The following is a 27,659-nucleotide window of genomic DNA, read 5'->3' as shown; positions in this document are numbered from 1 at the left end:
ATTTCACCTCTGTATTTTAACCCATCTGTGAAGTGAAACACCACATAAACACTAGTGAGCACACACACTAGGGGTCAGTGAGCACATTTGCCCAGAGTGGTGGGGGTTAGGTGTCTTGCTCAAGGACACTTAATTCACAGACTGTCGGCTCAGGGGATCGAACCAGCGACCTTCCAATTACAGGGCCGGTTCCCTAACTTCTAGCCCATGACTGCCCCCAAAAAGTGGGAGTAAATAAGAAAAAGCTGCTGAAAACTGGCGCCAAGATTTATTTTATTGTACAAACTCGGTTTATTTTTAGGCCGCATTGTAAACGACTGAGCACCTGATGTGAATTATGAATTATTCAACACCTGTTGCTAATTATTCAGTATCTGCTATGATTTACCATGACATACTCAGGAGTTATTATAACATTCTCAGTAATGTGAATTATTCACTTTCCCATCTCTAAACCAAAAGTGTAGGCCTACCTGAAAAGTCCTGATGGAGAGCAGGTGGGAGCTTTTCTCTCCTGGAGTTCATACTCGCTTCTGAAAATGAGAAAACGTAAGTGAATTTTTCAGATACTACTGCGAACGACTCTGTCTGCTGTGAGTTATTCAGTAACTAATTCACATTAATCAGTGTCTGTTATGGAATATTGCTAATTTAGAGTAAATGATTTGGTAATTTCGCTCCTGAAACTTACATTTGACGATAACAGTCAAAGCTGCAGAGCTGAAACTGAGTGACTGAAGACAGTATCTGTGCTTCTGGTCGAGTGTTCGGAAAGAGAATGTTGGTCTGAAGTGACTGTTGACATCACGTCAGTCTGTGAGGTCATAATTCGCTGATTTACTGAAAGTTCTTTTTGATTCTGTGATGCGTCTGATGATCATCTCCAGTGAAGGGGGGGTGTTCTGTGTCACACACTGCAATAGAACAGCAGTTAAGTGTGTTATGTTATAGGATTAGAGGACGCTTACGTCTTTCTACAGTCTTAATAAAACTAATATGTTCTGTTTATGTTCACATTTTATTGTCTAGTCATCGCAATTTTAACACTATTCATTGAAATGTTCGTCATTAGTTCAAGCTTTCCTCACAGTTCAGATTACATTTGTGTTTGGAAAGAGACGAGGACAAATTTTTGGATGATCTGTATTGGATTATTAAATTATTAAATGATTGGATTATTAGATTATTAGACTATTAGATTATTTTTGATCTTGTTTTTGTCATTTTTGACACTGAATCAAACAGAAATGGTTGAGAAACACAGACTCAAAAAAGCACCTAAACTGAACAGAAATTTAATTCACTGTCACTCTAAAGTCATGTGCATAAATTTGGGCACCCCTTGTCATGTAAAATGTGAAAAATGTTTGTATGATATTAAAATTAAGCATTAAACATTCAGTGAAGTATGAATGAATACAAACTAAATTTCCTTCAGGATCAATAAAGTATCTATCTATCTAAACAGGATATAGGAAATAAATCACTGTCATTGCAAAAAACGTTTTTGTCATTTTCTTACTTTTTTGCATAGTTTGTAAATTTACCCTTTGCATTGTGGGTACCACTTCAGAACAAGACCCTTATAAAGGGTTTGTAAAAGATTTAAAATGATTACTTAACACATGAACTAAAAATAAACTAATAAATGTTTATATTGTGTGTGTATGTGTGTGTGTGTGTGTGTATATGTGTGTGTGTATGTGTGTGTGTGTGTGTGTATATGTGTATATAGAAAAGTATTCAGTCATCTGCCTTCACACACAAATGAACTTGAGTGACATCCCATTCTTAATCCATAGGGTTTAATATGATGTCGGCACACCCTTTGCTGCTATAACAGCTTCAGCTCTTCTGGGAAGGCTTTCCACAAGGTTTAGGAGTGTTTATGGGAATTTTTGAGCATTCTTCCAGAAGTGCATTTGTGAGGTCAGACACTGATGTTGGACAAGAAGGCCTGGCTCACAGTCTCTGCTCTAATTCATCTGCTCTAATTCTCATCTGTAATAAAATGTGCTGTTAGGATGAAATAAGATCCTGTGACAATGGACATCCACGCAGCACGTTACAGCCAGCTCGTTTTCTTTAGGGACTTTATATCTTAGAGTTTGGTGATGTTGAGTCAGGTGTTGAGTTTCTCAAAGAACTGGTGTGCAGACTGCAGGTCACTTAGCAACATAGTCTCTCCTGGCTAGTAGTGAACAAAAAGGCTGAGAGAGATTTAGCTAAGACAAACATTGGAGACGAATGGTCTTATTCGCATTTGTAAGTGCTGCAGTTGGTTTCTTTCAACGTTAAATCTGCAACAAGAGACTGTCAAACACTAAAAAGTTCCTGTTCCACCTTAAATGGTGCCACATTTACATTTGGCGCCTCTGTCAGAATTTTGAACAAGAAGCTGGAGAATAAGAAACAACTTCAGACTCGTAAAACAGCCAAACGATGAGAGACATTTTACAGTAAGCTGCTGTACTTCTGAGCAAAAGGTTTTCTGCCAGAGACGAGAGGAAAGCAGCTGTAGCTAAAGCTTAAAGCAGAGCTCAGTAAGTCTGTGTTTTCGTTCATAAGTTTTTAGCCTATAATAGGACATCAACACACACTGTGTGTGTGTCTGATATGACAGTACAAGATGATTTGATTGTTTTGATTTGATTTAAACACTTTTCCATAATCAGTTATCGCACTTTCATAAAAAGCAGGTCAGTGAGCTGTTATGTCTGATGAATATGAATGTCTGATTAAGCTAAAAGGTTTCATGCTGACTGATGTAGAAGACAAAGATCAAACATCAAAATAAGGTCTTTGACAGTATAAATGAGCGTGGATTCACTATAAGGCAAAAAGCAGCTCACTGTCACCCTTTATATTCATGTGTTGTAACTGTTTATTAATGGTTTTATGATGTTTATGAGCTGAATAACCACCATTCAAAAACATTTTGTGAGGGTGGTCTTATTCTAAAGTGGTGCCAAATTGTATTGAAATTTCATAATGAACGGACCAACAGAGCTCTCAGAAATAAAGGTACTGAACTGTCACTGGGGCAGAACCCATCCTGTCACTGGGATGGTTCCCCTAAGAGAACATAACTGTACCATAATCCACTGAAAGAATATTTTCTAAGTTATATCAACTCCACAGTGTAAAAAGTGGCTCGTCAGATCTAATTACAGTAAATTAACTAGATTTCTTCAACCTAAATAAATACTTTGAATGAACGACTTTTTTTAAGTTGAGTAAAACTGGTTCAGTCGTTTGTTCCCAGAAAAAGTGATTTTTTAAAGCAGACCTGATGAGCCACTTTTTATAGTTGCACACACTGCGTCTCGCCTGCAGGCTTTTATTTTACTGTTCTGTTTTAAAATACTGGGTTATGAAAATCTACAAATATGAACTTTTCACCTGGAAAAACTCATTCAGGTTCACAATCAGACCTTAAAACCACTGTTGTAGCTTTGAGGGAACATTTACATTGTTGGTCCACTGATCAGGCATAACATTCTGACCACCTCCTTGTTTCTACGTTCATGGTCCATTTTATCAGCTCCACTTATATAGGTGCACTTTGTAGTTCTACAGTTACAGACTGTAGTCCATCTGTTTCTCTGATACTTTGTTAGTCCCATTTTACCCTGTTCTTCAGTGGATAGGACCCCCATGGACCCTCACAGAGCAGGTATTATTTGGGTGGTGGATCATTCTCGGCACTGCAGTGACACTGATGTGGGGGTGGTGTGTTAGTGTGTGCTGTGCTGGTCTGAGTGGATCAGACACAGCAGTGCTGCTGGAGTTTTTAAACACCTCAGTGTCACTGCTGGACTGAGAATAGCCCACCAACCAAAAATATCCAGCCAACAGCATCCTGTGGGCAGCGTCCTGTGACCACTAATGAAGGACTAGAGCATGACCAACACAAACTGTGCAGCAGCAGATGAGCAGTCGTCTCTGACTTTACATCTACAAGGTGGACCAACAAAGTAATAGAGTGGACAGTGAGTGGACGCAGTGTTTAAAAACTCCAGCTGTTATTATATTCCATTTCTTCAGGGATGCCTTGCAGCGTCGCTCACTGACTCACAGGCGGTTCAGGGTTTTCCAGACAGTCCAGGGTTGGTCATGGCTGAAGGCAAGGTGTTCATTTGGGGTAATCCCTCTCTCCATCTGTTGGGCTTTCTGACTGTCTAGGTTGTTCCAATGTTTGAGCCATTCACTAGCCCTTGCACTGACTGGGCTGGAGTTCAATACGTCTGTGGTGTCCAAGAAACTGCTCCTTGAGCTAAGTCGTTTATGGGCAATACAGTATGCATTGAGTAGGTGCCAAATGTCATTGGCTTGCTTTGTCCACTCAGCTTGGGTGGTAATCGCTCTCCGGATGTAAAGGGGAGCAATGCCTGAGAGAGCATAGAGACAGGGTACTGGAGTTGTTTGAAGGCACCCTGTCGCTATCCTGCAGGTCGCATTGAGGATAGGGTTGATTCTGTGTGCATGGCAGGATCTGCTCCATACTGGACACGTGTACTCAGCGACAGAAAAACACAGGTGTTAGTAGTACTGTTGCTCACAGTGTGCTTGAGTGGGCCCCCCACTTAGAGCTTGTTAATCGTACCAGGTTGTTTCTGGTGGAGAATTTGGCTCTTGTCTTCCTAATGTGTTCTCTATAAGTCAGGGTACGATCTAAGATTACTCACAGATATACTGGATATGGGTTGTTTTCTAACCTTGTGCCATCCTAGGTTATGTTGAGCTCCCATTTTGCTTCCCTGTTTTTGAGGTGGAAGCTGCTGATTTGGGTCTTCCTAGGATTTGAGCACAGGTGGATTTGTAGATTGTATGTTGACATATCTGAGAGGGCTTTTTCCAGGGTTGACTCAGCTTCTGGGAAGCCGTGCTGCTGTGCTGCCATCTGCATAGATGAACCTGCTACAGCCTTCCGGTAAAGGCTGGTCGTTTGTGTACACATTGAACAGGAGAGGTGCCAAGACACTGCCTTGTGGCAGCCCATTGGTCTGGTGGAGCCATTTGCTTTTCTTGTTGTTGAGTATGACGATGAACATCCAGTTGCTCAGAAGGCATCTGATTACACTGCATAGTTAAGCATTGCCTGTCATGTCATATAGTTTTTTGATCAGCAGCATGTGTTGAACAGTGTCAGTGGCTGCTGTCAAGTCAACAAAAGCGACAGCTGTTAACATCTTCTTTCGATATCCATCTTCGATGCATTGTGTTACATTCAGTAATTGTCCTGTGCATGACTTTCCAGGTCTTAAGTCAGCATGGTCTTCGGTTAGCTGGACATATATCTGTGAGGATAGAAGTGTGAGCAGCAGTCTCTCAAACAGTTTGTAGGTGATATATAGTAGGGAGATGGGCCGGTAGCTTTTTGGGAGGTTGGCGTCTTTCCCTGATTTTAGCATGGCGATGGTGATAGCTTTCCTTCAGTGGGCTGGAATATCCTAAGTCTGAAGGCATATGTTAAACATATTCAAAAGCCATAGTTTGGCGATTTGGCCTAGGTGAGTTATCATCTCAGTCATTATGTCGTCAGAACCCACTGCTTTGCCCAGCTTCAAGACCTGCTTCAAACTCTTCTACAGTGAAAGGCTTGGTTAGTATAGACATGTTCTTTTGGTTTCCTGGGATGATTGTATAGTGATGGTATGCTTTAGCCCTGTGTCTGCCTATTCATTTCCCAATGGCTACCAGTTGGCTCCCAAACTGGTTCGGTGTGATGTCCGGTATGAGCATCCAGCAGCTGTGACGAGTCATCTGTGATGCAAACTATGTGGGGTTGTTTTTGGCAGCTGCGAGGGATGTGAGCACATGCTGTCTTCTTGACAGCCTGGACAAAGTAGTCCTTTAGTTGTCAGGTGAGGGTTCAACGTTCAGAAGAAAATTTTCCATTCCCTCTCTATAGTAGTCCCATTTGGCCTTCTTGAGGTTAAAAATGTGTCTAAAGGGGACTTCAGACTTTGTTATGTCAACTTTATAGTGATTGAAATTGGGTGGTGTTGTGACTTTGGGAGCAGTTGTAGAACTGCTTTCTCGCTCACATGTGCTAGTCTCTGGCTGGTGAAACACAGTTCTGGGTTGTAACCTCTTTTCCAGCGGCCACTGTTAAAGGACTTTGGGAGTTTAGTGTTGTGTATTAACTCCAGCTGTGTATTTTCCATCCAGCTTTCGACTAGTTCACCATCACTGTCAATAGAGTCATAGCCCCACATTGTGTGGTGAGAGTTAAAGTCACCAATCACAACAGCGTACTTCTTTCTGCATTTGTATGGTAGGTCAGGCCATACGAAGGGGTTGGCAGGTGGTTTGTACAGAGAGGTGATGGAAATCTCTGACATGCAGGTGGTGATGGTCTTGATGTTTGTGTCTGAGCTGCTGGTATAAATGTCAATGACAACCAGCTGGGGCTTCACAAATACAGCTGATCCATACTTATGACAACAGATTTCAGCTAACAGTTTCATGCCTAGTAATTTTGGCCATTTTCTCATTGGGCCCAAATAGGTCTCTGGCATACAAACAACGTCTGATCCATTGCAGTGGCTAGGTAGCACATCTGTCTTTGTTATAGTGTTATAATATTTGTTAAAAGTGTCCAAAATGGAAATACATCAGTACAGATACATGAAAAAAGTACTTAAGTACAGTAACTAATTACATTTACATCATTACTATCCACCACTGGTGTTTCGAGAGCTGCTGAACAGCAAAATTAATAAACACTCATTGTTTGATTTGAATGCCTGTCCATTGGATCCCAGGTATCCACTACGTGGGTCAGCTGCATGAGAACAGCCTGCTGCGGGTGGCCTTGGAGCAGATCACTGAGGGTCAGCTGCAGTTCGTCCGGCTGGAGGAGCAGTTTGACACAGTGCTGCTGGGTCGGGGGTCAGAGCGCAGGGCCTTCCACATCCATGCTGGCAAAGAGGAGATGAGAGAAAGTCTGAGGAGACAGTTCCCCAACGACACGCTTGCTGTGGATCAGCTGATGAGGCTGATGAAGGTACAGAACAGTGCTGGGTGTGTTGGTTACTGTGTTTGCTGTGTTCAGGATATGGGTTTATTAGTCTTGTTATGTATCATATACCTGGATTTAAGGGCTCAGGCTAAGATTGAATTTAGGTTTAAGATTAAATTGGTAACTCCAGTATATCATGTGTGCATAAAGTAAAAATGTAGGTCTTCTATATTTTGCTGTACAAATCCTTGTATCTTCATTATTGTCAATTTTTACTTTTTGACATAATTTGAAAATGCCTGCTGTTCTTTACATTGATTATATACATTTTACGACGAATGGACTAAAAGAAAAGGCCCAAAATGACTTGGAAAAAAGTCTGGTTCTATTGACTTACTTTAAAAGTAAAGTATGTTTTTTCCTTCTCCTGTAAAGCTCTGGGCAGTAAACATGTATTTGTTCACCATTAGAATAAAACCAAAAAACAGTCCGTTGTGATTATGCTAGTTTAACCATTTCCTCTCTTAAAGGAAGTCCAGTATTTACAGTTTCCATCCAATGCCTGGTTTATCTAATCGTTCATTCATTAAATTCAATGAGGTGCCCAGCAAAGTATGCAGGAACCAAACCTGTGTTCTAACTGTATTCATCTAACCTACATGATCATAACTGGTTGAAAACAGCACATTCTTTAATCCATATTGCTGGATTTATTCTTATTTCTTATTTATTTCAATATCATGTAGTGTTTTTACTGGAAAAAACACACTTAGTGCCCACATAAACAGGCATCATTTTTCAGATTTTAGGTTCACTTGTATCTGTAACGTCTCTTAAACGGTAATAGTAAGAAAACTCAACAGACATATATTTCAGTAAGTTTAGTCATTTAGCTTCAATTAGCGTATTTTAGCTATATTTTCACTGATAAAGCTGAGCTCCGCCCACAACTGGCACAGCCATGCCATACATTGTTTCCTGTAGAATCACACTAACATGGTGGTGGTGGTGTGTTAGTGTGTCTTGTGCTGGTCTGAGTGGATCAGCCACAGCAGTGCTGCTGTGTGAGTTTTTAAACACTGTCCACTCACTGTCCAGTCTATTAGACACTCCTACCTCGGCAATCCACCTTGTAGATGTAGAGACGATAACTCATCTGTTGCTGCCCAGTTTGCGTTGGTCATCCTCTAGTCATCTAGATCAGTGGTCAGTAGACTCCCACAGGACCACCACACAGCAGGTATTATTTGATTGTTAGAGTAACAGTGACACTGAGCTGTTCAACACTACTTAATGTTTTGACCAGATTTTGAATAAATGGTGGACTACAAAAGAGTGTCTTTAGCTCTTTGTTGGGACTAAAACCCTTCAAAATGGAGCAAACATGATCCTTTTGTGGTTGTTTTCAGGAAGCAGCTCGACACACTCCCCTGCTGGCCTGTCTGAAGATGATGCCGCTGTGGCTGGTGAGGTTCCTGATGAGGACGAAGCTGCTGGGTCGGATCTCCTGTGTGTTTGGCCTCGCCTCCTCCAGCCACTCTCACCTGATGGCCAAACTGACGCAGAACAAAGATCTGACCGCTCTCTCCTCGTACTTCTTCTATGGTAAAAGCCTCCTTTCCAACAGCTTCATCAGCAGTGCTTCATCAGTTATGAGCTGCAGTTAATGTGTGTCTGTGTCCTGCTCAGGTGCGCCCCCTAGAGACTCTAGTTTCCTCATTAACGCTCTGTTCCTGCACCACTATAAGAGGGGGGCGTATTACCCCCGTGGGGGGGCGAGTGAATTCGCCTTCCACATCATCCCGGTCATCCAGAAGGCAGGGGGTGCTGTTCTGGTTCGAGCGCCAGTTCAGCGAGTCCTGGTCAATAAAGAGGGCACCACATATGGTGAGTAAACTTGTGTGCAGAGGAGCACAATTGATACAATCATTAATTAATAAGCTAATTTCTAATTATCATTACTGATTTCAAGTGCACATAAAAAGGAGAAGGCTTGATAGGCTGTGATTGGTACGAAATTGGTCACATACCAAAACCAAGACTTAAGTGAGAGGAGAACCATGACTGAAGCTTCTCCTCCTTGTTATCTAACTTCACATAAAGCTTTTACATCCCACCATCTCCTCATCTCCTCCCTGTTCCTCAGTTCTATCTCTCAGTCATTCATTTATCATCTTAATCTGCTTGATTCCGCTCGGGACACAGTAGCAGTAGGGAAAGCAGAGAATCCCAGATGACCCTGACCCCAACAACTTCCATCACTTGTTAACAAAACCCCAAGATACTTAAACTCTTCCACCTGGTTCAGCTAATCTCCCCTTACCTGGAGGTGGCATGCTGTCCTTCTACAGTCCTGCTTCTTAATCAAGGAGGAGCAGGGTGAGTGTCAGTCTACCAGTCCATCCCCTTAAATGGCAATGGTCCACCAGCAGGACCAAGTTTTTATTGTATATTTCTCTAATCTAAAAATAGCTCAGCCAGTTTGCATTGAAGTCCCTGTAGTTACTGAATATTAATCCTTAGTATGTGATAAACTGGGATTATAAGGGTTGAAGCAGAAGCCCCCACAATTCCAGCCCAAAGAACTCTTTCACCTCTCATGAAGTCTCCTCTCATATTACAGCCACATGCTGAAGGTATGGTTTGAACTTGCAAGTGGACAAATAACAGTGGTCCACTGTTATTTTTGAAAAAGCTATTTATTGCATTGACATGCATTACAGGGCACATGTCAGAATACAGTTAGAACAACCCAGCTTGGGTTCATGTATTCTCACTGCACTCCAGCCATCAGCAGAACCTGATTTAATTTAATTTAATTCAGAAGCATCAGCCAGCTGTGTTTGCACACTGTGGAATTAGACGTGCACATTTCACCCTTCCATGCACCCTTCCATGTACATGCACACTAGTGAACAAAAACACTATTCATGGTGCCCGGGGAGCAAATGGGGATTAGGTGGGCTGCTCCAGGGTACTTCAGTCATGGACTGCCAGCCGAGAGTATCAAACTGGTGACCTTCCGGTCACAAGGCTAGCTCTGCCCTAATGAAGGACTAGTTAGATAATCTAGGTACTGAATAATAACTGTAAGTACTGGACTTCCTCCAGGAGAGGGCAGGAAATGGTCACTCAGACACACAAAACAGTCACAATGGATTGCTTTGTGTTTTCTATTTTTATTCTCGATTGTTTTGTTAAGAAATCATTGCTTTTGATGTATAAAGTTATATCCAATACTTTGAGAACCCCTGGGTAAATGGCATGTCTTGTTGATTTCCTAATTGAAAGTGAGTGAACACGTCCTCTACAGGGAACACAGTTAAACAGGGCAAATTTTAGTGAATTTCTGTTTATTCCAATGTGTCATTTGACCAGGGGTGCTCAAACCTATGACTGTAAACAATGAAAACATATATAATTCACTACTGGGGCAGTCGTGGGATGGAGGTTAGAGAACCAGCCTTGTGATCGGAAGGTTCCCTGTTCGATCTCCTGAGACGACAGTATGTGTCTGAAGTGCCCTTGAGCAAGACACCTAACCCCAAACTGCTCCCCGCGTGCTGAGGATAGGGCTGCACACTGCTCCGGGCAAGTGTACTCACTGCCCCCTAGTGTGTGTCTTCACTAGTGTGTGTGTGTTGTTTCACTTAACGGATGGGTTAAATGCGGAGGTAAAATTTCCCCATTGTAGGACTAATACGGATCGCATAATCTTAATTACCTCTCCTTGGATCACCACCTTATCGTGGTGGAGGGGTTTGCATGCTTGAATGATCTTAGGAGCTATGTTGTCTGGAGCAAAAGCTCCTGGTAGGGTCTCCCATGGCAAACTGGTCCTAGGTGACAGGTCAGACAAAGTGTGATCCATAATAACCCCTATGAAGACACAAAAACAGGACTTGTGTACCCTGCCCGGAACAGGGTTACCGGGGCCCCACCCTGGAGCCAGGCCTGGGGGAGGGGCTCGCCAGCGAGCGTCTGGTGGCCGGGCATTTACTCATGGTGCCCGGCCGGGCCCAGCCCGAAGGAGTTACATGAGTCCCCCCTCCCATCGACCCACCACCAATGGGAGGGGCAGTAGTAGGGGTTTGGTGCGTTGTGGATCGGGCAGTGTCCGAAGGCGTGGGCCTTGGCGTTCTGATCCTCGGTTGCTGAAACTGGCTTTTGGAACTTGGAACGTTACCTCACTGGCGGGGAAGGAGCCTGAGTTGGTGCGCGAGGTTGAGAGATACCGGCTAGATATAGTCAGGCTCACCTCAACACACAGCTTGGGCTCTGGGTCCAATCTCCTTGAGAGGGGCTGGACTTTATTCTTTTCTGGAGTTGCCCTTGGTGAGAGGCGGCGGGCAGGTGTGGGCTTTCTCATAGCCCCTCGACTCGGTGCCTGTATGTTGGGGTTTTCTCCGGTGGACGAGAGGGTAGCTTCCCTACGCCTTCGGGTTGGGGAACGGGTCCTGACTGTTGTCTGTGCTTATGCACCGAACAGCAGTTCAGAGTACCCAGCCTTCTTAGAGTCCTTGGGAAGGGTGCTTGAAAGTGCTCCTCTTGGAGACTCTATTGTCCTACTGGGGGACTTCAACGCTCACGTGGGCAATGACAGTGAGACCTGGAGGGGTGTGATTGGGAGGAATGGCCTCTCTGATCTGAACCCGAGTGGTGTTCAGTTTTTGGACTTCTGTGCAAACCACAGTTTGTCCATCACGAACACCATGTTTGAACACAAGGATGTCCATAAGTGCACATGGCACCAGGACACCCTAGGCCGCAGTTCAATGATTGACTTTGTAGTCGTGTCATCGGACTTGCGGCCATGTGTTTTGGACACTCGGGTAAAGAGAGGAGCTGAGCTGTCAACTGATCACCACCTGGTGGCGAGTTGGATCAGGTGGTGGGGGAAGATGCCGGTCAGACCAGGCAAGCCCAAACGCATAGTGAGGGTTTGCTGGGAACGTCTAGCAGAAGAACCTTCAACTCACACCTCCGTCAGAACTTTGACCAGATATCGGGGGAGGTGGGGGACATTGACTCAGAATGGGCCATGTTCCGTTCCTCCATTGCTGAAGCGGCTGACTGTAGCTGTGGCCGTAAGGTAGTTGGTGCCTGTCGGGGCGGTAATCCTCGAACCCGGTGGTGGACACCCCAGGTGAGAGATGCCGTCAAGCTGAAGAAGGAGTCCTACCGGGCATGGTTGGCCTGTGGGACACCAGAGGCAGCTGGCAGGTATCGACAGGCCAAGCGATCTGCGGCTTCAGTTGTTGCCAAGGCAAAAACCCGTGTATGGGAGGAGTTTGGTGAGGCCTTGGAAACTGACTTTAAGTCGGCTCCGAAAAGATTCTGGCAAACCGTCAGGCGACTCAGAAGGGGAAAGCAGTGTGCCACTAGCACTGTATATAGTGGAGATGGTGTGCTGCTGACTTTGACTGAAGACGTCATTGGGCGGTGGAAGGAATACTTTGAGGACCTTCTCAATCCCACCGACACGTTCTCCAGTGAGGAGGCTGAGTCTGGGGACATGGGAATAGGCTTGTCCATTACTGAGGCCGAAGTCGCTAAGGTAGTTAAGAAGCTCCTTGGTGGCAAGGCTCCAGGGGTGGATGAGATCCGCCCTGAGTTCCTCAAGGCTCTGGATGTTGTGGGGCTGTCTTGGCTGACACGCCTTTTCAACATTGCGTGGACATCGGGGGCGGTGCCACTGGATTGGCAGACTGGGGTGGTGGTGCCTCTTTTTAAAAAAGGGGACCGGAGGGTGTGTTCCAACTACAGGGGAATCACACTCCTCAGCCTCCCTGGCAAGGTCTATGCAGGGGTACTGGAGAAGAGAGTCCGGCTTATAGTCGAACCTCGGATCCAGGAGGAACAGTGCGGGTTCCGCCCTGGTCGTGGAACACTGGACCAACTCTTCACCCTCTCCAGGATTCTGGAGGGTTCATGGGAGTTTGCCCAACCAGTCCACATGTGCTTTGTGGATCTGGAGAAGGCATTCGACTGTGTTCCCTGGGGTATTCTGTGGGAGGTGCTTCGGGAGTACGGGGTACATGGCTCTTTGCTACGAGCCATTCAGGCCCTGTACAAACAAAGCTGGAGTTTGGTTCGCGTAGCCGGCAGTAAGTCAGACTCGTTCCCAGTGAGAGTTGGACTCCGTCAGGGCTGCCCTTTGTCACCGATTCTATTCATAATTTTTATGGATAGAATTTCTAGGTGCAGTCAAGGGATGGAGGGTGTCCGGTTTGGTGACCTCAGGGTCACATCACTGCTGTTTGCAGATGATGTGGTCCTATTGGGGACATCAGGCCACGAACTTCAGCTTTCGCTGGATCGGTTTGCAGCCGAGTGTGAAGCGGCTGGGATGAGAATCAGTACCTCTAAATCCGAGACCATGGTTCTCAGGCGGAAAAGGGTGGAGAGCCCTCTCTGGGTCGGGGATAGGCTCTTTCCTCAAGTGGAGGAGTTCAAGTATCTCGGGGTCTTGTTCACGAGTGATGGTACAAGGGAGCGGGAGATTGACAGGCGGATTGGTGCTGGGTCAGCAGTGATGCGGGCTCTTTACCGGTCTGTTGTGGTAAAGAAAGAGCTGAGCCATAAGGCAAGGCTCTCGATTTACCGGTTGATCTACGTTCCCACCCTCACCTATGGTCATGAGCTTTGGGTAATGACCGAAAGAATAAGATCGCGAATACAAGCGGCCGAAATGAGTTTCCTCCGCAGGGTGTCTTGACTGTCCCTTAGAGATAGGGTGAGAAGTTCAGTCATCCAGGAGGGACTCGGAGTAGAGCCGCTGCTTCTTCACATCGAGAGGAGCCAGCTGAGGTGGTTCGGGCATCTGGTTAGGATGCCTCCTGGACGCCTCCCTCGGGAGGTGTCACAGGCGAGTCCACCTGGGAGGAGACCCCGGGGAAGACCCAGGACACGCTGGCGCGACTATATCGCCCAGCTGGCCTGGGAGCGCCTCGGAATCCCCCTTGGAGAGCTGGTGGAAGTGGCTGGGGAAAGGGAGGTCTGGGCTTCATTGCTTAGGATGCTGCCCCCGCGACTCGAACCCCGGACAAGCGGAAGATAATGGATGGATGGATGAATGGATGGATGGATGGATGGATGGATAATCTTAATTAATAAATATGTCTGTGGCCTTTACTGTCCACTCATTCAAATAAACCTTTTACTTGATGCATTCATTGACGATTCTCTTTAAACCAAGGCTATCTACTGCCATGAATTTATTTGTGACTGAAGTACGTTGAGTCTGAAGTATAATTTGTTTGTTTATCACTAAAACGAATTTCAGTAGGTGAATCTACTGACTTTTCTGAGTTAGCACTCTTTTAGTTCATCATTTTGTACCTCAGAACATGAAGGACCTTTATTATTTGCACAAAAATATGAGAGAAAGTATATCAAGAAGTATAAGGAGGGCTTGAACTCGACACAGTGACCTTTCACCCCGGCAGGTGTGACTGTGAGGAAGGGTCAGGAGGAAGTGGAGGTGATAGCTCCAGTGGTCATCTCCGATGCCGGCATCTTCAACACTTTCCAAAAGTTTTTGCCTGAAGAGATTCAAATCAAACCAGGTGAGACATCAGACAGTGAACTCGTTCATGAATAAACAGTCAACGTTCTTTATGGATTTACAGTTTTGCCGAATATCACGTTGCATGAAATGTTCCTCCGCAGAGATTCAGTCTTTGCTGGGTTTGGTTCGGCATGGCATGGGCTCCTTCCTGGTGTTCGTGGGTCTGGATGGAAGTAAAGAAGAACTTGGCATCGTTTCCACCAACTTCTGGATGTACAAGCACAACGACTTAGACCAGCTGTGAGAAGATACCCCAAAACATCTTCCATCTGAACAAAACTTATAAAAGAGAATAGATAAATGTGCAAATAAGAGCCTTCGTTAACATTTAAATCTGTGTAATTTGACACATTGCAGACTTTTAGACAAATACTATTAAAATAATAGTATTTAATAATAATATTAAATCAATGGTAAATATGTATACTGTCTCTTTAAGCCTGTCACCCTTAAAAATGAATCTACCAGGGTTCTTTTGTAAAGGCAGTGGGTATATGAAGAACCATGAACACACAAAGAACAAAATGAATGCATGAACGGTTCTTTCCATGATGGAACACCTGTCAGAGAGTATGAATTTTTTCTATAAATGTTTCAATTATGAGATAATCCAAAATCAAAAAGATTACACTTTTGTTACAAGTCTTAGAACTTTTAAGGAACCCTTTTTGCTAATAGTGTACTTGTGAGGCAGAATATATTATAATGCTATTCATTATTTATAACATTTTTAGCATTTGTATTCTGTCAAAATGAGCATTATATAATATTATGTATGAAAATTAGACATTGAATTTTATTTTATTTGTTTTCATTTTTAAATGATATAATTGAAATAACTTTTATGTAATGTTATGAAATATAAAGGGGGCAGTCATGGGCTGGAGGTTAGGGAAGGTTCGATCCCCAGAGCGGACAGCACATGACTGAGGTGTCCTTGAGCAAGACACCTAACCCCCAACTGCTCCCTGGGTGCTGTGGATTGGGCTGCCCACCGCTCCGAACTGATATATATATCAGTTTCAGGGTGTTAGCAGTCTTCTTATAGCCTAGGCCATCTTTGTGGAGAGCAACATTTCTGTTTCTCACCTCAGTGAGTTCTTTGCCACGAGGTGCCATGTTGAATATCCAATGAGCGAATTGTACCCAAAAAGATTCTAGTTTAACAGCCCTGCTCCCCATTCACACCTGGAACCTTGTAGCTCTAACAAGTCATATGACACCAGGGATGGACAACGACACAATCAGGCACAATTTGGGCATGTTCACTGTGAGGTGTACTCACTTGTGCTGCCAGCTATGTAGACATTAATGGCTGTGTGTTGAGTTTTTTTCGGAAGACAGTAAATTTATGCTGCTATATAAGCTGAACACTGACTACTTTGTTATATCCAAGTTTCATTTGTATAGTGTTGTCCCATGAAAAGATATGATATAATATTTGCAAAAATGTGAGGGGTGTACTCAAACACAAATAGCTAATCAGCCAATCACATGGCCGCAACTCAATTTAGGCATGTAGAGGTGGTCAAGACAACTTGCTGAAGTGCAGACCGAACATCAGAACGGGGAAGAAAGGTGATTTAAGTGACTTTGAACGTGGCTTGGTTGTTGGTGCCAGACGGGCTGGTCTGAGTATTTCAGAAACTGCTGATCTACTGGGATTTTCACGCACAACCATCTCTAGGGTTTACAGAGAATGGTCAGAAAAAGAGAAAATATCCAGTTGTGTGGACAAAAATGCCTTGTTGATGTGAGCGGTCAGAGGAGAATGGGCAGACTGGTTCGAGTAACTCAAAAAACCAACCAAAATCTCTGAGGAATGTTTCCAACACCTTGTTGAAAGTATGCCACGAAGAATTGAGGCAGTTCTGAAGGCAAAAGCGGTCCAACCTTTTACTAGCAAGTACCTAATAAAGTGACCGGTGAGTGTAAAGTTTCTAACTGAACGTTTTTATGGGTTGTGGACTGTTCAGGATGGAGCACTACAGTTCTCTGAGCCGTGAAGAGGTGGTTGGGAATATTCCCATGGTGTTCCTTACATTCCCTTCAGCTAAAGATCCAACATCCAGCATCCGTCAGCCAGGTAACCCCACCCCCACCCCCACTGTCAGCACCACATCATGCAGGCTCTCTGGTTCAAGGCCTCCTAAATCTTATACCAGTGTTAGAGCGCCCTCTACCTTTATACACGCTACATGATTTTCTGTCCTTTCAATAATTTGGCCTAATATGTCTTTCACAAGGGAAGTCCTGCATGACCCTGCTGACCATGGCCAAATATGAGTGGTTTGAGGAGTGGAAGAACACAAAGCTGAATAAAAGAGGACCTGAGTATGAGGATCTGAAGATGAGCATGGCCAGAGAGCTGCTGGACTGGGCTTTAGAAATCTTCCCTCAGCTCCGTGACAAAGTAAGCAGGGCTCACAAAAACACCTGTAATACAAAATATAATAACATGAACAATAATAACAATGTTTACTTAAACTGTTAATAAACATGTAATACTGTCTTAAACTGTTAACAAGCATTAAATACTGTCTTAAACTGTTGAAACATCTAATACTGTCTTAAACTGTTAATAGATATTTAATACTGTCTTAAACTGTTAATAGATATTTAATACTGTCTTAAAACTGTTAATAGATATTTAATACTGTCTTAAAACTGTTAACAAACATTGAAGACTGTCTTAAACTGTTATTAAACATCTAATACTGTTTAATAGTGTTAATAAACATCAAATACTGTTTAATATTGTTAACAAACATTTAAAACTGTTAACAATCCAGTATGGTGTACAGTCTGTCTTCCTATTGGATGGGCTTGACTTCAGGTTTAAGTTATGTGTAACTGAGAAATGTGGCTGTGTAAAATACTCCCTGTTTAGACGGCTGCTTAGGAATCCTATTGATTACTTTTGTGTGTTTAGATTGTGTTTATGGACGCTGCTACACCGCTGTCTAACATGCACTATCTCGGGGCCTCGTGTGGGGAGATGTACGGGGCGGAGCATAACGTGGCTCGCTTTAGTCCAGACGTAGTGGCCAAAATCCGGCCGCAAACACCAGTGAAGGGACTTTATCTCACAGGTAAGGCTCAGCCATCGGTCAGCGATATGTTTAAATAAGTAGGAGAGCAGTGGGGGATGTCTGGGTTCTTGTACGACTAAAAAGCATTGAAGCCTGCACACTTAGGTATATCATGCAACAAGGTAGGAGTGTCTAAGAGAGTGGACAGTGAGTGGACAGAGTGTTTACAAACTCCAACAGCACTGCTGTGTCTGATCCACTCGTACCAGCACAACACACACTAACACACCACCACCACCACGTCAGTGTTACTGCAGCGCTGAGAATGATCCACCCACAAGTAGTGCCTGTTCTGTGAGGGTCCACTGGGGTTCTGACCACTGAAGAACAGGGTAAAAGGGAGCTAACAAAGTATCAGAGAAACAGATGGACTTCAGTCTGTAACTGTAGAACTACAGAGTGATACTAAACACACTTAAAAAGGTTCTTCAAGGGTTCTTTAGTAAAGAAAATGGTTCTATATAGAACACCATGAACACTCAAAGTACCTGTTGCATGATTAAAGCGTTCTTCAGATTGATGTAGAATGTGCTGTAGTTGGTTATATATAAAACCTTTTTGAAAAGGGTTCTAAATAGCACCAAAAAGGTTCTGCTATTGTTACAATGTCAAGCTTGATACAATAGAAGAACCCTTTTTGGTGCTATATGGAACCCTTGTCAAAGTACTTTGTTCTATGTAGAACCATCTACAGCACATTCTCTATTAATTTGAAGAACCCTTTATTGATTCAAAGCATTCTTTGAGTGTTCATGGTTCTATATAGAACCATTTTGTTTACTAAAGAACCCTTGAAGAACCATCCTTTTAGGAGTGTATGGTTAGTAAAGCTGATAAAATGGACAGTAAGTGTAGATACAAGGCAGGAGTTCCTAATAAAGTGTTTGGTGAGGGTGTATCAGATAAATATTAATATTAATATTAAATGAATATTAAATTAATAAAGTAATTAATTAATAAACTGGGCGGTGAACGCGGCGTTTAATGTTTTAATGTTCGCAGTTCCTTCCACTAAATTATAGTTCCTTAATAAGCAGCTTGTTGCTACGTCAGAGTAACGCGCTCCGCCCACTCGCTGCACAGTCGGCAGTTCATCCTCCAGCTCCTCACACTAAACTCCCAAACTGTCGTCTCCGCTGAGCAGCTTTACTGTTTTTATTGGGTCAGTTTTATGGCTCAGTCTGATTTGGTCAGACTCTGAAGATCAGACTCCACGTCTGGCGAATGGAACTGGGTTCATTTCTGGCTGATTCCAGGTTGTTTAGCTGTTCTTCTGTCACACCTGCCACTGAAAAGCTTGGGAATTTAACAGTTTGGGAATTTAGTGTAGTCTCATCTTCAGAGTCTGACCAAAGCGGCTGTCGGTCAAATGTGATATTAATAGTGTCCGTTTTCTGTTTGTGGCAAAGTAAGAAGTAAAAATATTCAAATGGCTGAACGTCTCCTACAGCTGTCAAAGTCGTTGCTTAGCAACGGCATCTCAGTGATACAGTGTTGTGATGTTATGGTGAAATAACAGCACAGATTGAACTCTTCTCAACCAACCAGCTCACGTGGTCGGAACTTACTGGTGTGTAGTTTGTAATAATGTATAATTGATCATTGTGTAAAAAAATAAAAACTGTAAATCTGCCAAGTGAGTCTGAACTTGTGATCACTAGTGTATTTATTTTATTTAAGTATTTTGTTTGTTCTGTCAGAGCAAATGTTGTATGTGAAGACATACTTTGCTAATAGAGGATTCTGTGCTGAAGGTCAGGACGTGTTCTGTAACAGAATGGCTGGAGCTCTGCACGGAGGCCTGCTCTGCGCCTCTGCCCTTCTCAGCCCTAAGATCTACATCGACTTGCTGCAGCTGAAAAAGAAGCTCAAGAGGAAGACGGCCAGGAAGAAGGCGTAACCTCTACCCTTACCTGTACCTGACTCCAGACAAAGAACTCAACCCTCAGTTCTTATGTCAGTTATCAGTTTTCTTCAGACGCTGTAGAAACGGATGAGTATGTTATGATGCCCCCATTAAAATCAAGTAGTTTTAAAGGCTGCCAGTCAATTAAAAAATATGAATGGAATATATTGTAATATATGTTTGAAGTATTCTATTTGGGAGGAAACTTTGTGAGGGAGAAACTCTGGTTACAAATCAACATATAGCCATGTGTAAAAGTTTGTGCACCCCAATTAAACATGTTTTCTTGACTTTCTTTGTGAAAATAAGTTTCCTCTATGATGTGTGTCAGGCTCCAGTCCTCATGGGCCGAAACACTGCAGACTTCAGCTCACTGCCTTATTAAACACACCTGATTCAGCTCATCAACTAATTAGCCAAGCCTTCATGAACTGAACTCAGAGCATTAGATGAGAGTAAACCGCTGTTGTCAGAAGAAAACCTTGTATCTCCATTTTTGTCATTTTTTAGTTTTTGACATAATTTGAAAATTCCTATTGCTCTTTACATTGTACATGCATTTCATGATCAATGGACCAAATTAAATGGCCCAAAATGACCTGGGAAAATGTCTGGTTCCATTGACTTGCATTAAAAGTAAAGTAGGTTTTTTCCTTCTCCTGTAAAGTTACCATGTTGGAGATGCAAGGTTTCCTCCTGACAACAACGAAACACTGGCCACCGCAGCACTCTGGCCCAGGAAGCACCTGAAGCAAGTGGTTCATGGGAGGAAACCCACCTACATAACAGAGTGTAAGCTGTTTTGTACAAAGGAACGAGCTAAAACTCCAACAAGCCAATGTGCAGGACTAAGCAACAGTTACTAAAAACATTTAGCTGCTGTTATTGCTGCACAAGGGGGTCACATCAGATACTGAAAGCAAAGGTTCACAGACTTTTGCCACTCACAGATCTCACAGACAATAAATAAATGACCATGTCTAATATGATTGTTTTATTTGTTTGATTTGGTTCTCTTTATCTATTTACACCATGGTATATATATATATATATATACACCATCAAAATGCTAACTGTACAGAAGAAGGAAAAAACCTTCTTTAATTTCAATGTAAATCAGTGGATCCAGAATTTTTTCCAAGTAATTTTAGATCATTTGTCTTAGTCCGTCCTTCATGACAAACATCAAAAGTGGAGATTTGAGGTTTTCTCCTGACAACAGCAATATATATACAGGGTGATTTAACAAGATTCATCCGATTTCAAAGCCATATTTTTACACCTGTGAGGCCCAGAGGAACCAATCACACTTGTGAGTAGATGAGACCCCTGAGCAGAAAGCACTCTGCGTTCTTCACCTTAATAAGAGTGAATCCATCATAACTGTGCGGCGTGATTTTTGTGGGCAGTGAACCTCCAACAGCTCAGAGCGTTTGTTGGTTCCACAGCACTGGATGACCTTCGAAATCACCAATAGACTCTGGCTGCAGACATGCACTCTCAGCCAGATGCACTCTCGGCCCCAGTGATGTCACATGCACATGCCCTCTCTGCCGCAATGGCAGAAGCAGCTCAATGACACGGTGACTTTTGCTGCTGCTTAGTGACATCATCGCTTAATCCATTTTTCATCCAAATCAGGGCTAGAGAGTTACATTTAATGTACCGCCTTGTTGAAAAAAAATCATAGAACCCATTAAAAGTGTCTGTTGCTTCTTGATGGTTTTCAGTAGAGGTTAAGGGTATTCTGTCTTTTCCTGATGGGTTGATATCACAGGGTGAAGGATTTTGATAATTTAATCAGGTGTTTGATCATTTTCTAATGGCGTCTAACGGCAGCCATCAAGCCAATTCCCATTAGGAAGCAAAACCATCAGGTTTTATTCCTAATGGCCCTGCAAACACAGTTATGTTGTGACAACGTACTGTTTTGGTGCCCACAACGTTGTCTGCTTGGTGCTCTCTACATTGTCACATTGTTGAAATGTAATTCCTCATAAAGGTAAAGTTATGACAACTTTCTAGTTTCTGGTTGCGACCACTTTGACGAGACAGTAATCGGTACTACGTTGACTATGTTGTCACAACCTCCTAGAATCCTTAAAAAGTTACTATTTTAATCACTATTACAGTTTTTGATAACCAATTCATGCATTTCATGAGTTTCAGCAGCCTTTTTGTTTTTTTTCTGCGAATAAACCCGACATTCATGTCTTATTGTGCTGGTTTTACTGTGAAAGTTTCCATATTTAATTACCTTATTACCAGTATGGCAACATTCATATACTGTACATTCAGTGGACCACTTGTTGCCCAGCAGGTTGCATTTCACTGTTGTTGCTCATAAAACCAACAAAAACACTGTTGTGGCAGAGCAGCACTGACATCATCAATAGGCTGGCGATGCATGTCAGGCTGAGAGTGCACGTCTGCAGCCAGACCCTTCTCGAAATCGCACTAAAAGAGCCGACACCCGATATGCTCAAGAGAGTATGGGATGAATTTGACTATGGTGTCGATGTTGTCTGTGCAGCTGGAGGAGGTTCATATTGAGCACTTGTAAAATTACATAATGAACTTTATGCTCATTTAAAGCATTTACAGTTTGCTGCATTGATCTGTAATGATTTCAAGATTCAAGAGTTTTATTGTCATATGCACAGCAGAACAGGCAGTTACACTGTACAATGAAATTCTTACTTTGCTGTTCCTCCATTCACCAAATATAATCTTAATATAATCTTAGAAGAAAATGGAAAAAAATAGACAGTATAAGATTAATACTAAAAACAATAGTAAAAAAAGCACAGTTTATGTGCAAAGTTGAAAGAAAAAGACATAAAGAAAAAGTAAAATAAATTAATCATATAATTATATCATGCATTTAAAGCATTTAGCAGACGCTCTTATCCAGAGCAAAGTACAAGAAGTGCTTTGTCTATCTAGAGAAAGTATCTTTGCTAGTTACCAGTAGGTTAGAGAGAAAGTCACTGTTGATACCCAGAGAGAAAGGAGCAGAGTTTAACACTGTGTGTGTGTGTGTGTGTGTGTATATATATATATATATATATATATATATCGCTGGTGTCAGAAGAAAATCTCCAAACTGGTAACTTTACAGGAGAAAGAAAAAACATACTTCACTTTTAATGTAATCAATAGAACCAGACTTTTTTAAAAGTCGCTTTGGGTCATTTCTTTTGGTACATTGATCATGAAATTTACACACAATGTAAAGGGCAAGAGGTATTTTCAAATTATGTCAAAAACTAAAAAAAAATAGAGATAGGAGGTTTTCTTCTGACAACAATATATATATATATATATATACACTGCTCAAAAAAATAAAGGGAACACTTAAACAACACAATATAACTCCAAGTAAATCAAACTTCTGTGAAATCAAACTGTCCACTTAGGAAGCAAAACTGATTGACAATCAATTTCACAGCTGTTGTGCAAATGGAATAGACGGGTGGAAATTATTGGCAGTTAGCAAGACACACTCAATAAAGGAGTGGTTCTGCAGGTGGGGACCACAGACCACTTCTCAGTACCTTTCTGCTTTCTGGCTGATGTTTTGGTCACTTTTGAATGTTGGTGGTGCTTTCACACTCGTGGTAACATGAGACGGACTCTACAACCCACACAAGTGGCTCAGGTAGAGCAGCTCATCCAGGATGGCACATCAATGCGAGCTGTGGCAAGAAGGTTTGCTGTGTCTGTCAGCATAGTGTCCAGAAGCTGGAGGCACTACCAGGAGACAGGCCAGTACACCAGGAGACGTGGAGGAGGCTGTAGGAGGGCAACAACCCAGCAGCAGGACTGCTACCTCCGCCTTTGTGCAAGGAGGAACAGGAGGAGCACTGCCAGAGCCCTGCAAAATGACCTCCAGCAGGCCACAAATGTGCATGTGTCTGCACAAACGGTTAGAAACCGACTCCATGAGGATGGTATGAGGGCCCGACGTCCACAGATGGGGGTTGTGCTCACAGCCCAACACCGTGCAGGACGCTTGGCATTTGCCAGAGAACACCAGGATTGGCAAATTCGCCACTGGCGCCCTGTGCTCTTCACAGATGAAAGCAGGTTCACACTGAGCACATGTGACAGACATGACAGAGTCTGGAGACGCCGTGGAGAGCGATCTGCTGCCTGCAACATCCTTCAGCATGACCGGTTTGGCAGTGGGTCAGTAATGGTGTGGGGTGGCATTTCTTTGGAGGGCTGCACAGCCCTCCATGTCCTCGCCAGAGGTAGCCTGACTGCCATTAGGTACTGAGATGAGATCCTCAGACCCCTTGTGAGACCATATGCTGGTGCAGTGGTGGTGGCCCTGGGTTCCTCCTAATGCAGGACAATGCTAGACCTCATGTGGCTGGAGTGTGTCAGCAGTTCCTGCAAGATGAAGGCATTGAAGCTATGGACTGGCCCGCCCGTTCCCCAGACCTGAATCCGATTGAGCACATCTGGGACATCATGTCTCGCTCCATCCACCAACGCCACATTGCACCACAGACTGTCCAGGAGTTGGCAGATGCTTTAGTCCAGGTCTGGGAGGAGATCCCTCAGGAGACCATCCGCCACCTCATCAGGAGCATGCCCAGGCGTTGTATGGAGGTCATACAGGCACGTGGAGGCCACACACAACACTGAGCCTCATTTTGACTTGTTTTAAGGACATCACATCAAAGTTGGATCAGCCTGTAGTGTGTTTTTCCTCTTTAATTTTGTGTGTGACTCCAAATCCAGGCCTCCATTGGTTAATAAATTTGATTTCCATTGATGATTTTTGTGTGATTTTGTTGTCAGCACATTCAACTTTGTACAGAACAAAGTATTCAATGAGAATATTTCATTCATTCAGATCTAGGATGAGTTATTTGAGTGTTCCCTTTATTTTTTTGAGCAGTGTATATATACACACATACATACATGCACACACACACTGTTTATGATATATTTTATAGCAGAGATGTGCAGGCTACCCGAAAATTCTGTCTCTGACACTTTTAAAATAATTTATCCTAAACCAAAACGTGTTCACCTGTTTCCCAGCTCTACATGCTTTGATGTAGGAAGTGATGTCACAGTGACACTGCGTTTTACAGGTTAGTGGAACAGTCACTGGGTGTGTTTTATGGCTTGGGCTCTGAACATTTCATGATGTTGAACTTTGTCCCTCCATCACATTCCACAGCAGAGCATTTGAGGAGTTTATACACTCAAGCCATTAAAGCGCTACTGATAATTTTCCTTCCGAGCTTCATTGTATCTGGAAACAGATTCCCGTTTCAGATGTAAAGAATGATTCAGCAGCTCTGGAAGGAAAGCAGGCCACGTTTCCCTCTCTGGGCTTTTTCCGATGGTGGTGGATATTAATAATGTGAAAATAAACAGCATCCGTCTGCTACAGCACACAGCGTCTTGCCTTGACATTTAGACGTCTTATTTATTAATAAGCTTGTCTATTTTTGATAATGTCTCAGAATAACCTTCACCCTGAGCATTTTACATCTGTCTGCGCTTCATATTCATTAAACACAGTCATTCAGAGTCACAGGTGGAGCTCATATGCTGCCTGTCAAAAGTCTGGGGACACGAATGACCATATTTACTCTCTACAGATGTTTACATAACATAAGCGAACCTTTTTGGGGCCTTTTCAAAAGGGTTCTATATAGAACCATATAAAACACAGAACACCATAAACACTCAACAAACCCTTTACACACAAATTATCATGTTTTCCCCTTTGGGCTTGCAGATATGTAACATATTAAAGCCTACGCTCTTAAAAAAGATGGTTCTTTAAGGGTTAAGGGTTCTACAGTAAAGAAGATGGTTCTTTATAGGACCTTGAACATTCAAAGAACACTTTGCATAACTAAAAGGGTTCCATATAGCACCCAAAAGGGTTCTTCTATTGTTGCAATGTAAAGCTTGTAACATAGAAGAATGCTTTTTGGTGCTGTATAGAACCCTTTTGAAAAAAGGTTGAATGATGAAGTGGTTCATTAGACTGATGGAGAATGTGTTTTGTATGGTTCTATGTAGGACCTTTTCGGGTGCTATATAGAAACCTTTAGTTATGCAAAGAGTTGAACCCTTGAAGGCCCATCTTTTCTTAAGAGTGTAGGCAAATGCCAAAGAGAAAATATGATGTGAGAAAATTGGTGTGTAAAGGGTTCTTTGAGTGTTCATGGTGTTCTGTGTTTTATATGGTTCTATATAGAACCTCTTTGAAAACGTTTTTATTTAGCACCAAAAAGGCTTCTTCTGTTACAAGCTTGATATCACAACAATAGGATAAGCCTTTTGAGTGCTATATAGAACCCTTTAGTTACTCATAGAGTTATTTGAGTGTTAATGGTTCTATATAAACCATTTTCTTTACTAAAGAACCCTTCAAGAACCATTTTTTAAGAGTGAAGGCTTTAATATGTTACATATCTACAGACCCAAAAGAGAAAAGGCCAGGGCCCACTGTGAGGCCCAAAGTTATTACACACTACTATAACCTAAGAATAACCAAAGTTGTAGTTACTGAATAATAAGCATGTAATAAGCATGGGAATATGCATGTAATAAGCCTGGGAATTTAAGGGGTTGAGTAGCATCTCCGAACTTTTACCAGGCAGTGTGTATTTGCAGACCTTTTTCTTTATCTTCCAGCAGTAAGGTTGAGCGATAAGCTGTACCAGCAACATTTGCACCAGTGCTTTGAAAGCAGGAGGACAAAACTCACACAGTCACACTGTGTCCTACAGGAACTCCTGAGGACTTTGGCCCTGTAGGGTGCAGCCTGTGGGGGCTGGGAGCTGAGGGAGAAAGTTACAGGCATGCAGTGGAGAGAGAGGTTGATTGCCACTCACTTTATATGGGTAAATGTTTAACAGCTGTTTTGAGTAACTGCACGGAAAGAGCAGCAAGAGGCTTTTACAGCTCCACCAAACAGTAACGGCTTCTGTTGAAAGGAATCGTCTTGTTGTCTACAGAGTGTCGGTGGCAGCTGGTGGGGTTCTCGAAATCGAGATGCACTGTTTCTCATACAGAACAGGCAGAAAGTACACAAAGTTTTTGAACTTAACTAAAGTTTTTTTTTTTTTTTTTTTACCTTTTGCAACTTTTTGTTATTTGACCATTTTTTGCCATTTATTTTGATCATTTTCAGTGGAAAAAATTAGGTTTAGCCAACTTAAAATGACACAGTAAGGCACAATCCCATTTCACCCCTCACCCCTACCACTGAGCCCTTACCCCTCTGTTTTGCCCGTTCACATCTAGGAGTAAGGTGTCCCGATTTTTTTAAATAGAGGGGTAGGGTGAAGTGTTGGGGCTTCGGAGGTTTTTCAGAGACTCCAAACTGAGTGTTATGAGAAAGAAAGGAAAAACCGGCAAGATGGAGAGCAAGAGACCGAAGAAACACACAAATGTGAGAATTTTCTCCATTAGAAGTTACGATAAACACCATATTATCTTAGTTTAATGTTGTTTCATTGTATTATTGGTTGTTTTCCTCATAACAAGCATTATTAAAAATCTAGCTAGCTAACTTTCCCCTTCCACCTTAAATAGTCTAGCAGTTCTGACACCTGAAGTGCCAGAATGTAACTGCAGCTCCATTTAAGGTGGAACAGGAAAATTCAAACAGGAAGCTGGTGAATATCAGATTCAGCTTCATATCACTGAAGAATTAGGGGTGGGTGATAATAAATAATTGCCCCCCTCTTTGAATTCATATGATGCTCTAAATGTAACTAAAGCCCAGCAGTGAGGAGCTGAACTTTACTCTCCTCTGCCGTCACTGCAGACTGGCAGGGTCGCCTACAGAGCAGCGCTAGGAGCTGTTAATGAAGTGATGCTCTTTTGTTTTTGTTTTTTTTTTAAGCTTGAGGGTCTCATTTCATTGGGAAGATTTCATTACCCCTTGTAAATCAGTTCCAAGGGGTTAGCGTGACACTTGAAAACAAGGGGTAAGGGTAAAAAGAATAAATGGAATTGGGCCTAAATGTTTACATGGCTTTTCTTAAGTTGACTCAACTTGAGGACACTTCAGTTCACACAACTTCACTCAAACTTCTTGGTTAAGTCAAAAATTTACTCAGCTACTGTTTCTATCCC

At 42.8% G+C, this 27,659-nt stretch overlaps 1 protein-coding gene across 1 annotated transcript in view; it reads left to right on the top strand.

Annotated features, from left to right (window-relative positions):
- LOC108434915 (all-trans-retinol 13,14-reductase-like) overlaps window positions 1-19,825 on the top strand; it is a 38,370-nt gene extending 18,545 nt beyond the window's left edge. Inside the window, exons 3-11 of the mRNA XM_017710355.2 lie at window positions 6,771-7,012; window positions 8,377-8,572; window positions 8,657-8,854; window positions 14,416-14,535; window positions 14,639-14,777; window positions 16,514-16,623; window positions 16,784-16,950; window positions 17,470-17,629; window positions 19,384-19,825. Of these exons, the coding sequence (XP_017565844.2) occupies window positions 6,771-7,012; window positions 8,377-8,572; window positions 8,657-8,854; window positions 14,416-14,535; window positions 14,639-14,777; window positions 16,514-16,623; window positions 16,784-16,950; window positions 17,470-17,629; window positions 19,384-19,529 (1,478 nt within the window). The 3' untranslated portion in view covers window positions 19,530-19,825. The remainder of the gene's footprint in view (window positions 1-6,770; window positions 7,013-8,376; window positions 8,573-8,656; window positions 8,855-14,415; window positions 14,536-14,638; window positions 14,778-16,513; window positions 16,624-16,783; window positions 16,951-17,469; window positions 17,630-19,383) is intronic.
- Window positions 19,826-27,659: the final 7,834 nt, after the last annotated feature.

This window comes from Pygocentrus nattereri, chromosome 14, assembly GCF_015220715.1.
Source record: "Pygocentrus nattereri isolate fPygNat1 chromosome 14, fPygNat1.pri, whole genome shotgun sequence".
Taxonomy (NCBI): domain Eukaryota; kingdom Metazoa; phylum Chordata; class Actinopteri; order Characiformes; family Serrasalmidae; genus Pygocentrus; species Pygocentrus nattereri.
The sequence above is the reverse complement of the archived record's forward strand: the minus strand, read 5'-3'. Positions and strand labels throughout refer to the sequence as shown.